At 49.6% G+C, this 12,815-nt stretch overlaps 1 protein-coding gene across 2 annotated transcripts in view; it reads left to right on the plus strand.

Annotated features, from left to right (window-relative positions):
• samd11 (sterile alpha motif domain containing 11) overlaps nucleotides 1-12,815 on the plus strand; it is a 70,054-nt gene that overhangs the window by 35,009 nt on the left and 22,230 nt on the right. For both annotated transcript variants that reach the window (XM_030118384.1, XM_030118383.1), the window contains one exon: nucleotides 6,629-6,738. In XM_030118384.1, coding sequence (XP_029974244.1) covers nucleotides 6,629-6,738 — 110 coding nt within the window. The remainder of the gene's footprint in view (nucleotides 1-6,628; nucleotides 6,739-12,815) is intronic.

Below are 12,815 nucleotides of genomic sequence, written 5' to 3' on the forward strand. Positions count from 1 at the left end.
CCCAATAGGGATGCACGGACACTAGTATCGAATATCTCAGCGCTGGAAATTCAGTCTCCTTTGTTTGTTTTAACGAGTAACATGACCTCTGGATGAGCTAAAAGCTGCCATGACTCCTCCCAAAAGAATATATCTGGACGAGCAGTGTTTAAATCTCTGTTTAAACCAAAAATAACTGAGGTGAATAGTGATTCATCGGAGAGTCACGGGGGCGGCCATTTTGAATGATGTCATGAATCTCCCATGATTCTCGGTTCACCTCATTTGTATAATATTGGGGTGTTAGGATGCATTTTTCATGATTTTGATTGAATTATTATAAATATTTATCTTTTCTTTTGCAGTGCCTTGAGTAGAAAATAAAATGTTGAAACTATTGCCTTATTATTAACACACTGCACTTTACCTACTGCCATGTATGTACCAGAGCGTCTAGGCAAGGCCTCAGTACTCATGTTGGTACACGGCATTAGCAAGAAGCCAAATTTAGTACTTGTACTCAACGTTTAAAAAATGGTGTTGGTGCATCCCGAGTAACCAAGTTTATAAAAATCCACATCACACGGTGTACGTAGTAAACCTTTCAGACGTATCGTACAGTCCGTGGGCGTTAAAACGACCCTGTGTGTGGGCTGATGGCGCTCATTCAGACATTTCTAATATCCATTATAAGATAACGAAGGAACATTACAACAATCAGATGAATAATATACAAGCTTCTCGTAGTATCAGGATCTATAACAGAAGAAATAAAAACAGGTTTGGGTTTGCTGTGGTGCTCAGGATACAGAGGTCTTGCTTGGTCACTTGGATTTCATGAGCTCCTGATGTGGCCTGGTGAAAAGAAATGTCCCCGTGTTGGTTTGATAATCAGATAAGAGACCGGTGGTCTCCTCTGTTGAACCGCCCATGATTCTGGTGAAGCATTCCTCCTCCACGACCTCCACCCCACACAGACTCTGCGGCTTCATAATTACACCATCCCTCTTCCTGCTTTGCTTCCATCATAATTACTTTGGCCACTGTCACGATGAAACGTACCTGTGGGTTGTTTTTTAATGGGAGGGCAGTTTCAAGATTTTAGTGTCTTACTCAAGGGCAAAACAAAGCCGACCTAAGAGTTTGTTGCAGTCGGCCGAAGATAACAAGGCTTTGATTGAAAAGTGCTGACGGAGGGTCTGGATAATTACCTGGCAACCGCCGCGGATTTTATAAGTTATACCTGCTGACTGCTGCCTTCCAGCCTGCATCCTCTTGGAAACATAAACAAAACCCACCATACCCATCAATAACCTTCACCAAAACTAACGCACAACTTCCGTTGCGTTTTGGGTTTTCGAAGCTACTGGAAGCTATTAAAACATTTTGAAAACACTCTCCTTGGGCTCCGTTGTGAATAGTTAGTAGCTGATAGTGATGTGGTTGGCATGTCGGGCCACTAGTGGGCGCTATTGGTTGTTTTTCTAATGAAACACGCCGACAGCAATACGCTGTAAACACGACCAATAGGAGAACACAGATACTCGTATGGACAGGCGACCAAGCTGCTTTGCTTCTCCGGTGACTCTCAGCTCCGTAAACTCGCCCAAAGTCGTTGAAGGTGTAACTTTGGTGCTTTTGTTTCCTTCTTTTCCAACTCCAGTGAAATATAAAGCCAGCGTGAGATTGATCGGTCATTTAGAAAAAAAAAAAAAAAACACCTTGCGCTGTGCTCTCGTCGTGTTTTTCGCTGGTTCACGCTGATTACAAAGGCTCTTGACTGAAATTAGAGAGGAGAAGATGCTCATATTCATGAACATCTCCAAACGTTTCACTTTTTTTTCATTTTCTCTTTCGCCGCCTCGATCTCTGCATGAGAACTTTTCTTCTCCACCGCAGCGGCAGCGTCGCGCCGCTCTTGTTAAAGGGCATGCTGCACTCATTCTGCTCAGAAAGCCACACAGAGACAGAAAGACGCTGATGCTGGGTTAGCCGCCGTATGTCTATTGCATTTGACATTCTGTCCTCTGGCTTTATTGAACAACTGTGTCATTGCCTTATGCCAGTTAGGGGTCACGGACAGTGTGAAATTACTGAAAATGGCTCTCCCCTACAGCACTAATTAGCAAGTTTGGAGATTTTATAGCTTTTTAGAAGAGCTTTCCGCTTCAAGAATTTTTCGGCCTTGTTTACGCAAATTTACCCTGGCAGTAGAGTCACAGCTTTTTAAGAGCTAAACGGACGCCGGCTCGGAGAGAGGTGGTCATCATATCCGCGTGTTTTGTCTGTTAACTCCATGACAAAACATTATATCAACAAACGTATCATCACTGATTGATTGATTGATTGATTGATTGTCGTCATTTCCACGTGACAAATGGTTCTCGAAGTGGTGAGGAAATGATTCTCCTGGGATTTGGTAGTTTTTCTGTTGACATTCGTGTTGTTACCTACATGCATGTGTGTGTGTGCTTTCATTACAAAAACAATCAGCATCAGCATGCTAACTACATGCTAACTGCATCATTTTCAGCGTTTCGATGCGTTTTCCCTTGTGACATTGTCATGTGAACAGTGCAAACCACCAAGAACAAACTAGTCAGCCATTACTTTGATCAAAAATAGTATTTGACGTCTAGCTTGGCCTCTTTGCCGATCCTGTGGCGGGCTCGCTTTGGCCCGCTACCTTCCCGCTTTGCGCGCTACACAGTAAGAGCTTCAATAAGCCAAGTCACATCACATGTTCTTCATAATTCTAGAGAATCCCAATATCACATATAGCAATATCTGCTCGTGAAGCTGTTAGGAAGAGAAATTAAGCAGCGTTTCTTGGAAAAGCTACATGCATCGTGTCAGCCTGGCTGTATATTCTCTTTCCATTGTGCTTTTCTTTCCTCTGTCGACTGCTTTATCGACCTCGCGTCGGCCCGTTCATCAGAGAAACCGTGAGGAGATGTGAAGCTTGGCTACTCTTATTTATTATGTATCTGTTTCTGTATTTATTCATTAGCCCCAGCGCTGGCGGCGTTTCCCCCCTTGGAGGCTGCTGTGAGAAGCATGACAATCGGCTTTCCGCTGCTCATCAGAATCACACGAATCCTAAAATGTGAAAGGAGCAGATCTATATTTGCGATGGGCTCTAAAGTGCAGGTGCATCCTGACAGCGCTGGCATTGTTCAGAGTTCCGTCTGGAAGGCCGCCGGTGCGGGTCGGGGCAGGCTGCGTTGGGGCTCCTGTCTGGAGCAGATGAGGGCAGTAAACCTGCGAGCAGCAGCAGATGTTACGCGGCGCTCTCGGCCTCCGTCTCGCTCCCGTCCTCCTCCGCCGCCTTCGCTTCCCCGCTGTCTGTCTGTCAGCACTTTCCCAGCGGTGGTGTGAGACATGGCGTCAGGGCGCCCGGGCTGCCAGCTTCTGCCGGCTCACACTGTGACCTCCCGCCCCGCCACCTCGGCTCCACGTGCCAACGCCACAGCAGGGCAGCGCCGCGCATTTAGACGCTGTTGACTGGCAGAGTCAGAGGAGTCTTTTCATGTTGTTTGAGCAGTAACGCCCACTGGACTGCCTGAAAGGAGCACAGCTTTCACGCAGGTATGAAGGCCATTTTTATTATGTTTGATCAGGACGAACCATTTAAATCAGGGCTGTTAAAACCATTTCAGTTCAGGGGAAACATGCAGCACAGTTTCATCTGGAATAGTGCCTTAATAACCATCAAATTTAAAATTTCCGGTTTTTCTTTGTTGCGGTTCAGAGGATGCAGCTGGAAAATCTCCATATTTTTGTAAAATCGAACAACTACGACTGAAAATGACTTCAACATAAAGTTAATATTAAGGAAAAGTTCTGGTGCAAAAAACATCGGTAGCTGTTGCATTGTGGGTGTTTTTACAAACTCGCCCTGATTGCGTGGCTTTGAGGCTCATGCTAGTTAGCTAGCTTTCATTACACCATCTCCGATATCTCAGCTCGGATCTCGGTGCTTTCTGTTTGAAAAAAGAAAATCACAGTTTTTATGTTGAAGTTGTTACCATTTGCTTGGTGCTTTGGTGGACCGGATTGTAGCTTCTTGAGGGGCCAGTTTTGGCCCACAGACCTTATGTTTAAAATGTGTCACGGTCCCTGCCCTGGTCAAAATGCAGTTATTCCAGTCTGATATCATCTGCAGTGCTGGACACCAGTCGTCCCCGTGGCAGATTTTGAGTAATAACCCGTGTTAGTTGCCCCGGCGTCTGGGTCAGGGTGTCTGTTCTGTGTCCGCTGATGAAGGGGCAGTATTGACCGGTTCAGGGATGAGCTGAGGACGAGATGATTGTCTCCAGTGTGCACCTGGGCGATAAGACGGCGGCTCATGTCCTTCTTAGCCGTCAGGTCCGACAGCCACCCCCTCCATCCCCTCCGAGCCCGCCGTCCTTCGCGGCTAACCCTGGCCTCAGGAGCTCCTTAGGGAGCGCTGACTCAGGTGACTGGGTTTTAAACAGCGTCCACACCACCCCCCCTCCATCTCCCACAGCTCCGATGTGACCTTGCCTCCCCCCTCCGGCAGACAGAGGGGCGGAGGAGGGTGGAGGGGGGGGGGCAGAGTTAGGTGGGGATAGGCCGAGGTCCTCATTAGCCCGAGCCGAGGCGGGACAGCTCAGGAGAAGTGCGCTAATTACCCAACGAACAATGTCCTTGCCATTCTTGGCTTAGAGCGGCTGCTCGGCCAGGGGATAATAACCCCATCACCTCCCTGAGAAGTTCAGGATGGAATTATGGTGATCACTTTAAATGATGGACGGAGGGTGGTGGTATAACGCAGCGGGCCGATTGATGGATTCCGCCGCCGTTTCTCACAGCTCGGAGCGTTTTAACTGCAGTTTATATGTCTTGTTTACGTCACAGGATGACGCCAAGCACGTTATTATATGACTTTTAACAATGCCTCCCACGCGCCTCATTTTCCTTTTGAAGAAAACCATCGGCTCTCTCAGACGCAGATAGCTACCAATTTTAGCAGGTTACACTCCAAAAAAGAAGTCTATCATTAGTCTAAAAAGTTTTGCAGTCGCAGTCCAATCAAGCGTCTCCTCGCTTAGCAACCGATGGCGACTGTTTTGTCTGAGACTGTTTTCTGAGTCATTGGTTCTCTGTGACTGAGAGGTGACTGGCGAGGCCAGCACGGCCAGCAGCGCTGCCCTTCATCTTTCCTGTTAGCGTGTGGAAAACAGCCTGGCGACCGGCAGCCTGACATTACGGCGGGAGCCTGTAATCATGGGACTGTAAAAAACCCAAATCCAGCAGCCGCAAACAGTGTGGCCTCGTCATAGCGGTGGCAGCTAAGAGCCGCTCGCCGCTCCCGTCCCATAAACCGCGCTCGCTGTGTCGCACCAGACCCCCGCCGTCGATGATTCTGCTTTCAATAAAGACGCCGGCGAGGCCTATAAAGGAGATCCCGGCTCACACGAGAGGATGCAGACGCAGCGAGGCGGACATGTGGGACCAAGGCGAGGAGCCTCCTGAACCCCCGCGCGGCGTGCGCGTCACGTGTCGGGAGCAGTAAATGATAATTAGACCGTAAAGTGAAAAAAAAAAAAAAAAAAAAAATCCGAACGCACACGCCCGAACATGGGCTGCGCTCGTACCGCGACCGCACTCCGCTCAAACGCTAAGCACCTATTTCCCATCATTATGCCATTTAATGCGATCAGGATGGTAATCAGATTGCAAATGAAATTCCTCCCTGACACAGTTGTGTGGGTCCGCTGGCGCGAGGGGAGTTCAGAGCCGGGAATTTGGAAGGACAGAGCGGCTCCGTCCAAATCTGGGCCTAATCTGTCAGCCCTCCTCCTCCTCCTCTGGGCGCTGAAGGGCAGGACAGGCTGCTTCACAGACTTCTGTGTGTTTTTTTCTTTTTTCTTTTTTCTTTCGGTTAAGGACATCCTGGTAGAAAAGAGACGACCTGAAGCTCACCTTTTCTCACCCTCCACCGCCCAGAACTGATCCTTTCTTTTTCATATGAACCTTACGTTAAAAAAAAACCTTTTTATATTTTTTTATTAATTAATTCCAGACATGTCAACACAAAAATGCACAATACAGATATATACAAAAGAAAATCTATATATACACACACACACACACCCTCATGCTCCTGTGTACCATCCTATTCACAGTATTATAGACGCCCATTTAAATTCCCCACAGATCTTCATCTGCAGTTGTTTACAGTGATCAGTCTTGGAGGTCAGAGCGATTCTATCGTCGACATTCTTCATCTGTGTTATCACATATTCACCTGTGTTCGCATCCAAAGTTAAAAAAGAGCCTTAATCGGGTTTTAAGCTGCTAAACTACTTACAGGTTGTGAATATGTTGATTAATACATCTTAGTGTGGCAGATGAGCGGGGATGAGACCCAAAAGTGCTGGATCGGGTAGTCTGTCAGAGTGCATTACGCCCGTCCACAGGACGGACACTCGGAGCTGCTGTGTGTGTGTGTGTGAAGGTGTGTGTGTTTCCTGGAGGACATGTGTGTCTGGACGGAGGATCTCTGCGGTGAGTCCTGCGTGGATGAAGAAGCCCGTCCCGGTTCAGATTGACACGGTGGCATTAAGTTTGTTTGTGGCTGCCTTGTCGTTAAGCGTCCTCTCTCTTCCTGTTTGTGTTGCAGTCGCGATAGTGACCTCTCTACAATTATCTCCAACCTGCACCACACCAGACAGCACGGCATGCCCGAGGGCCAGTCCGCCTCAGACCTCAGCACCGGCTCCGGACACTCAGGTAGGAAGTGTTGGATGAAGGCTTCGTCCTGCCCTCCTCTCCACTCATCGTGTATCCGTCTTTACGTCTCCCGCAACATTCGTAAACGTCCCATTAACCATTTAATTTACTCTAATTTGTGTGATTGGGGGGAGTTTACCTTAAGCCTATTACTCATTCCTAAAGGTCGCTCTCTAGATGATTACTTAATGTTCTTCCCACCTTCTCTGCCGCTCTCCAGGATTTTTTTTTTTTTGTTGTTAAACCCCCTGTTTTAAATTACCTCTGAATAAATAGCTTTGTTTGCCATTAATCCAATTTCATGTGAGCAGAGGAGCCACGGTGTGCATGTGGCTAAGCTCGGAGCTTTTCTTACAGCTTACACACAAAACACAGACTGCATTTAATCACAGTCATTTGTCAAGTCGCCGGTGTTCGGATATTACGCAGCCATCAAAGACATATGGCTGGAACACGGCCGCCGCTTAGAACTGATCAGATTGCTGGATAACAGCAAGGCACGCTAGCGTTGATTCTAACTTTTCGCTGGAAAACGAGAGCTTCGGTTCTCTTTGTTTTGACGTGATTTAACCACAGTTCTTTTTACATCTTAGAGATTATTAATAAAGGTTTTTTTTTCTTTTCTTAATTGATCACCCTAACATCTATTAGACAGTCCAAACCCTCTGTAGTAAATAAATAAATAAATAGATAAACCCATTTAGCCTTAATTAAAGAGCGAGGAGGCTTTTTATCAGTAAAGACCATACCTGTGCTTCTCTGTTGCCCGGAGTTCGACCCTCTCCTTTCTTATCCCGCTAGCCAGAGGCACAGCGAGTGGCATAATCACCTCAGACCCGACACCTCCACACCCCGCTGCCGGGCGCTCATCTCCACTGTCTGCCAGATTAATTGTCCATACGGTGCTGGTGATATCAGGTAGGGTGGGCGGAAGGTGGAGGGTATTAGATTGTGCGGCCGCCCGCTCTGTCAGTGTCTTAGACCCCAGTTTGAGACAGATATCCCCCCGTAAAGCGGCCTAATCAGCTGCTAAACTCAATGGAGAAACCAGAGGCCTCCACTGCCTTCCTAATGGGGGGGAGACAAAAGGGGGACGGAGGAAGGGGGGTGGGGGGGGCGCAGTGTTGCCTACGCAATAGGGGGTCCGAGACCCTAAAATCTGTCCGTTTGAGCATTAAAGGGAGATTTAACAGGCTGCCTAAGCGGCTCGCTTCGCGTCTGTAAACAAGTCCAATCCGATCAGCCACTGGCTTTAATTCTGTCTGCCAGTGAAATTACACACACACACACACACACACACACACACAAACACACAATTACACACAAATAACACGTCGTTATGCAGCCGCGTGCCTACGCAAAATCAACACAGGTTGAAAATTGCGTCCAAATACTGAGGTGGGTGAAGTTTTGGAGCAGTGGATTATTTGACTTTGCCATGGATGAGACGGTAAACGCAGCCATGATATTGTGTTTACTCTGTTCCGTCAGGCAGCTCCTCTATTTGACTTATCCTCCAAAAGTGTTTGACATCCCCCAATGAAATGAGGAGGGGGTGAGGGGGGGGGCGAGGTTCAGCGAAAGAGGAAGGAAAAGTCTGCAACAACAAGAAACGGAGAGGCGGCGATGGGAGAGACGTTTGGAAAGCACAGAGACAGAAGGAAGAGAGATGAATGAGCGCGGCGGCGCTATCAGGGGAGGGCGAGCGGCAGCCATGGCGGCGGCCGGCTCGGCGTGCATGTGTGTGCGTGGGTCAGGAGGAAAGGGAAGCAGGCCTGCCTGGTCGTCTCTGCGCCGGAGTGGGCCGTTAATTAAATCTGAGGGACAGACAGGAGGGCTGCCTCCCTCCCTCCTCCCTCCCTCCCTCCATCCCTCCTCCCTCCCTCAGTCCCCAGCCACTGGCTATTCAGCGGCTCTGTGAGAGGCGGAGGAGGGGGGGGGGGGGGGAAGCCGAGCGAGGGGGGCAGGGGCGCCGACGCTGAGAGTCTGGCTGCCTGTGGAGACTGTAAACCGTGGCTCTGCGGTCAGACCGGAGACTCAAACAGGCAGATAAGGTGTTTTTGGGCCGCCGCTCCTCCGCTGCCTCCACTCAGACTCCCAGAGGCAGTCTCAGTCTGCCGGCGTGTGTGCGGTTGGAGGAGGGTGGAGGGGGGCTGGGGGGGGGGGGGGGGGGGGGGGGGGGGGGGGGGGGGGGGGGGCTGTAGCGGCGGTTTGGGGCTGGAGCACATTTTTGTGTGTGTTTGTGCATGCGCACCTTCCCGTGTGTGGTTTTCAGGGCCTGCTCTGAGATGTTTGCTCGCGTGTGAACGTGCAGCCCAACGTGTTACTGCCAGACCTTCGCTTGTGCAAGGATCGCCGTCGAAGTATCGCCAGCTGGTCGCTGCATGATTAGAATTATAATAATATATGAACATTCAAGTAAACATCCCAGGATTTGTGCTGATATTAGTTTTTTTTATTGCAGCAGCAAAATGGGAGTGATAAATATTTTAAAATACCCTGATTATTAAAAAGAGTAATTCTGCCGCAGATTAAAAAGGAAGCGCACACCAGCTAAGTTTCAGAAAAGTTTTGTGTTTATATGTGTTATAAATTCATTACAAAAACAAAAAACAGCACCCACTAGTGGCCAAACATGAAAATTACAGTTTTGCAGCAGTTCTGCCAGTTTCAGATAAACGAACATCGTTTTAAAAATACCTGCGAATCGCTTCTTGTTTTCATGAGAAACGTGGTGAAAACGGCGCCTCAGGCTGATCGGAAAAGCTCCGCTAGGTTTCAGTTTTCACAGAAAGCTCAGAGATACTGACACCTAAAGGTAGAGATGGTAATCTGATTACTGTCGAGACAAAGTGATTACCTGTCACAGGCCAGGATTTATGGGAAATAAATGGAGACGTCAGTTGTTGTGCTTGTGATTTCACCGGAAGAAGGGGCTGTGCTCCAGAGGAGGCGTGCCTGCCAGCTGCTCGGAGGCTCAGTTCTCGTCCAGTTAGAGCGAGGCGTCAGAGTCTCTCCGGTTCTTCCTGTTTGGGCCCATCTGGTGGAAAAGAGCAGTGCAGAGGAGTGGTTTATGTGGCACCAGATGCAGCTTTGCACATGTCGGCGGCGGTACGTCCTCCTCCCAGCGAGATCAGAGGCGCCTCTTGCCCCGACTCCCCCCCCTGCTGCCGCCGCCGCCGCCGCCGCCTCCCCCCCCCGCCTGCCTCTCCCAGCTGCATCGGCCCGTAAGCCAATCAATGGCGGGGCTTTCAGGGCCGGCGGAGGCCCCGGCGCACGAAGGGGGATCAATAAGTTATTAGCACCATTCTGTCAGCTGTAATGTGGAGATTGATCGGGGGGCTGCGGCTGGCGGCCCACCCCACGTCCCCGCCTGTCACCCCACCCTCCCCCCTCAGCACCGCCTCCCCCCCCCCCGGCCGCGCTCTCCACGCTGCGCCCCCACCCACCCCCTCCCCGGCCTGATAAAGATGACAGATTAACGGAGTAAGAGAGGAATTAAGGAGTCTGGCTGTCTGAGCTGTCAACGCGCTCCATGGCATGGAGCGAGGAGAGGAGGAGGACTGAAGTTTGAGGGAGAGCAGGAAATCAGAAAGCAGGAGGTGGGGGGTGGGGGGGGGGGGGGGGTGATGGCGGTGGTGGTTAGCATCTCCCTGATGCTTCGCCCCGGCGGTGTCACATGAAAGAGAAGTGGTTTAAGTCCTGCTGTTTCCTCTTTCTCTCGCCGTCCCTCAGTTCTCATCCATCTTTTCTCTCAGTGGGAGAAGCGGCAGATAAGCAGGAGGTTAACCAGCAAACAGGAAGAGACTAGAGCCTGGTTTGTTCCGGCTCTCAGAAAAAAAAAAAAATAAAAAAAAAAAACGAAAAAAAAAAGTTATCCTAACCGGTAGCATGCATCGTACCATCTATTTGCACCTAATTTTGACAGTTAAAATCACAGGCTGCTTATCCAAAAATAAAAACTCCAGACTCCACGACCGCTAATTCCCTCGCAATATTAACAAGCAGGTGGCGAGGTTTCCAGGCGGCGCTGCGAGCCGTGTTAGTGGGAGTAAAAGGGTTAGTGTGGATGCTAGCAGAGCTCAGGGTTCGGCATTAAAAGGGAGCGCCGCTGCTTTAAGAAGCCCCATTTAATTGGCTTTAAAAGCTTTCCGCCCTCAAATCTCTGGCCCTCGGGCACTCGCTCAGGAGACGCGGCGTCTTGAGTGAGGTCGGCTCAAGAGATGACTCAAGTGTGTGTGTTTGATCATGAGAGGCTGTGTGTGTGTGTGTGTTTGGCAGAAGAGGGGGTTTAACTAATGGGGGTTCTCGGTCTCTTTGTTAATACTTCACTAATAGGATAGATGGAGACCTTCGGGTTTTATTTTGAAAGAGATGCGGTGAACGTGATTTGGAAATTAGAAGGAAAACAGAATGAGTGAGAAAGTAGAAATTGTCAAAGGCGTTTGGGTGTGCGAGCACGCACTTGTCCATTAGCGCTCCTCCCTTCCCCCCTGCTGTTTCTTTGGGATGGTATAAGGAGTGGATCTCCTCAGGACCTGAGAGGAAACATCAAACAGCCGATCATTAGCGAGCCTCCTCCCCTCGCTCCCCTCCGTACCGGCTCCTCTCATCAACGCTGAGGCCTCTCCGGCAGCGCGGCAGAATCCTCAGAGACCTGTCGTCGTCTCTCCGTCTTGTTACGGGGAGAGAGAGAGAGAGAGAGAGAGAGAGAGAGGGACAGGAGTTTGGGGTAGTAGGTTAAAGGTTAAAGGTCAGACTCCTCTTCGACTGCACTCCTGTGTTGATAACTGATCATCACGAAGGAAACAGAAGAGGTGGACACATGGCAGAAAGCACCGGTCTGCTCGGGGGGGATTGCAACAAAATCACGTTGCTGCTTAAAAAAAAAAAAAAAAAAAAAAAAAAAAAAAAAAGAATTCTCCACATTGTTTCTTGGTGATGTTTGCACGCTCTGTGCAAATGATGAAAAATTGCTTGGTTGAAAAAGAGAGGCAGAGAGAGAGAAGGGAACCTTTCTCCTTGAGGGAGAAAAAAATAAAACAGCACACTCCCCCCCTCCATCCCTAAAAATATGCACGGGGAAGTGAGTAAAAAAGAAGGGAAGCGGTTGCTACTGTGGCTTTGCTGTCTATGTGGAGGAAGGAACAGAGTCGGAGAAAAATCAGAGGTGCATGAGATAGAAATAGAGAGAGAGAGAGAGAGAGAGAGAGAGAGAGAGAGAGAGAGAGACAGAGCGAGCGAGCGGTGACAAACGGCTCCTTCCTTCCTGCCGGCGCTGCGTGCGATGTGCTCTGCATCCCCTCCCTCGCTGATTAGGCCTGTATTGATTTGAGGTGTGTTTGGGGGGAGGCGGAGGGGGGAGAGGAAGAGAGAGATGAGAGGGGAGGGGAAGAGGAGGGGGGGGGGGGTGGAGGATGGAGGGGGGGGGGGCTGTAATCGTATACTGGATGCTCCTCTTTGGTGCTGGGGTTGGAGGTAAACAGGAAGGAGGAGGAGGAGGAGGAGGAAGGTGTCCTGATGGGGTTCAATGCACAGATAGTACTTTTTTCAAAGGAAGAGTACGAGTTCTAACCTTTAGCTTCTCCCTGATTCCGAGGACCGATAGGGGTTCCTGTTCACTGCCATACAGCCTAATTCATACTCGATATGTAAACAATGAGAAAAGGCGGTGCGCTGCCACGCAGCACCTCCACGCAGCCGCCGCATCGCCGCTACGTCGCCTCCAACAGCCTCCAAGGCTCCAGTACACAACTGTGTCCACAGTACGATTAGCGTCTATTTACACACTGATCTGTGTGTACTGTAGACCCAGGGACCGAGCTCGCTGGTAATGAGTCAGCCTTGAGTTGTGTTTAGCATGTAGCATGGCTGCTGTGTGAGGCCTGTAGCACGGATCCTCCTGGATCCTGACCCTCCGTGACGTCACTGAACAACAGCGATGGCCGACTCCATGCTGCAGATGTTATTTGTTTTCATATTTGTGTTTGTTTACAACCTTGTCTTCTTCTCCATTTCTGTTGTAATTCTGTGGCAGAGTTGCAGTGCCACCTATAGGCCTGGCATATGTACAACAT

Source organism: Salarias fasciatus, chromosome 20 (genome assembly GCF_902148845.1).
Source record: "Salarias fasciatus chromosome 20, fSalaFa1.1, whole genome shotgun sequence".
Lineage (NCBI taxonomy): Eukaryota > Metazoa > Chordata > Actinopteri > Blenniiformes > Blenniidae > Salarias > Salarias fasciatus.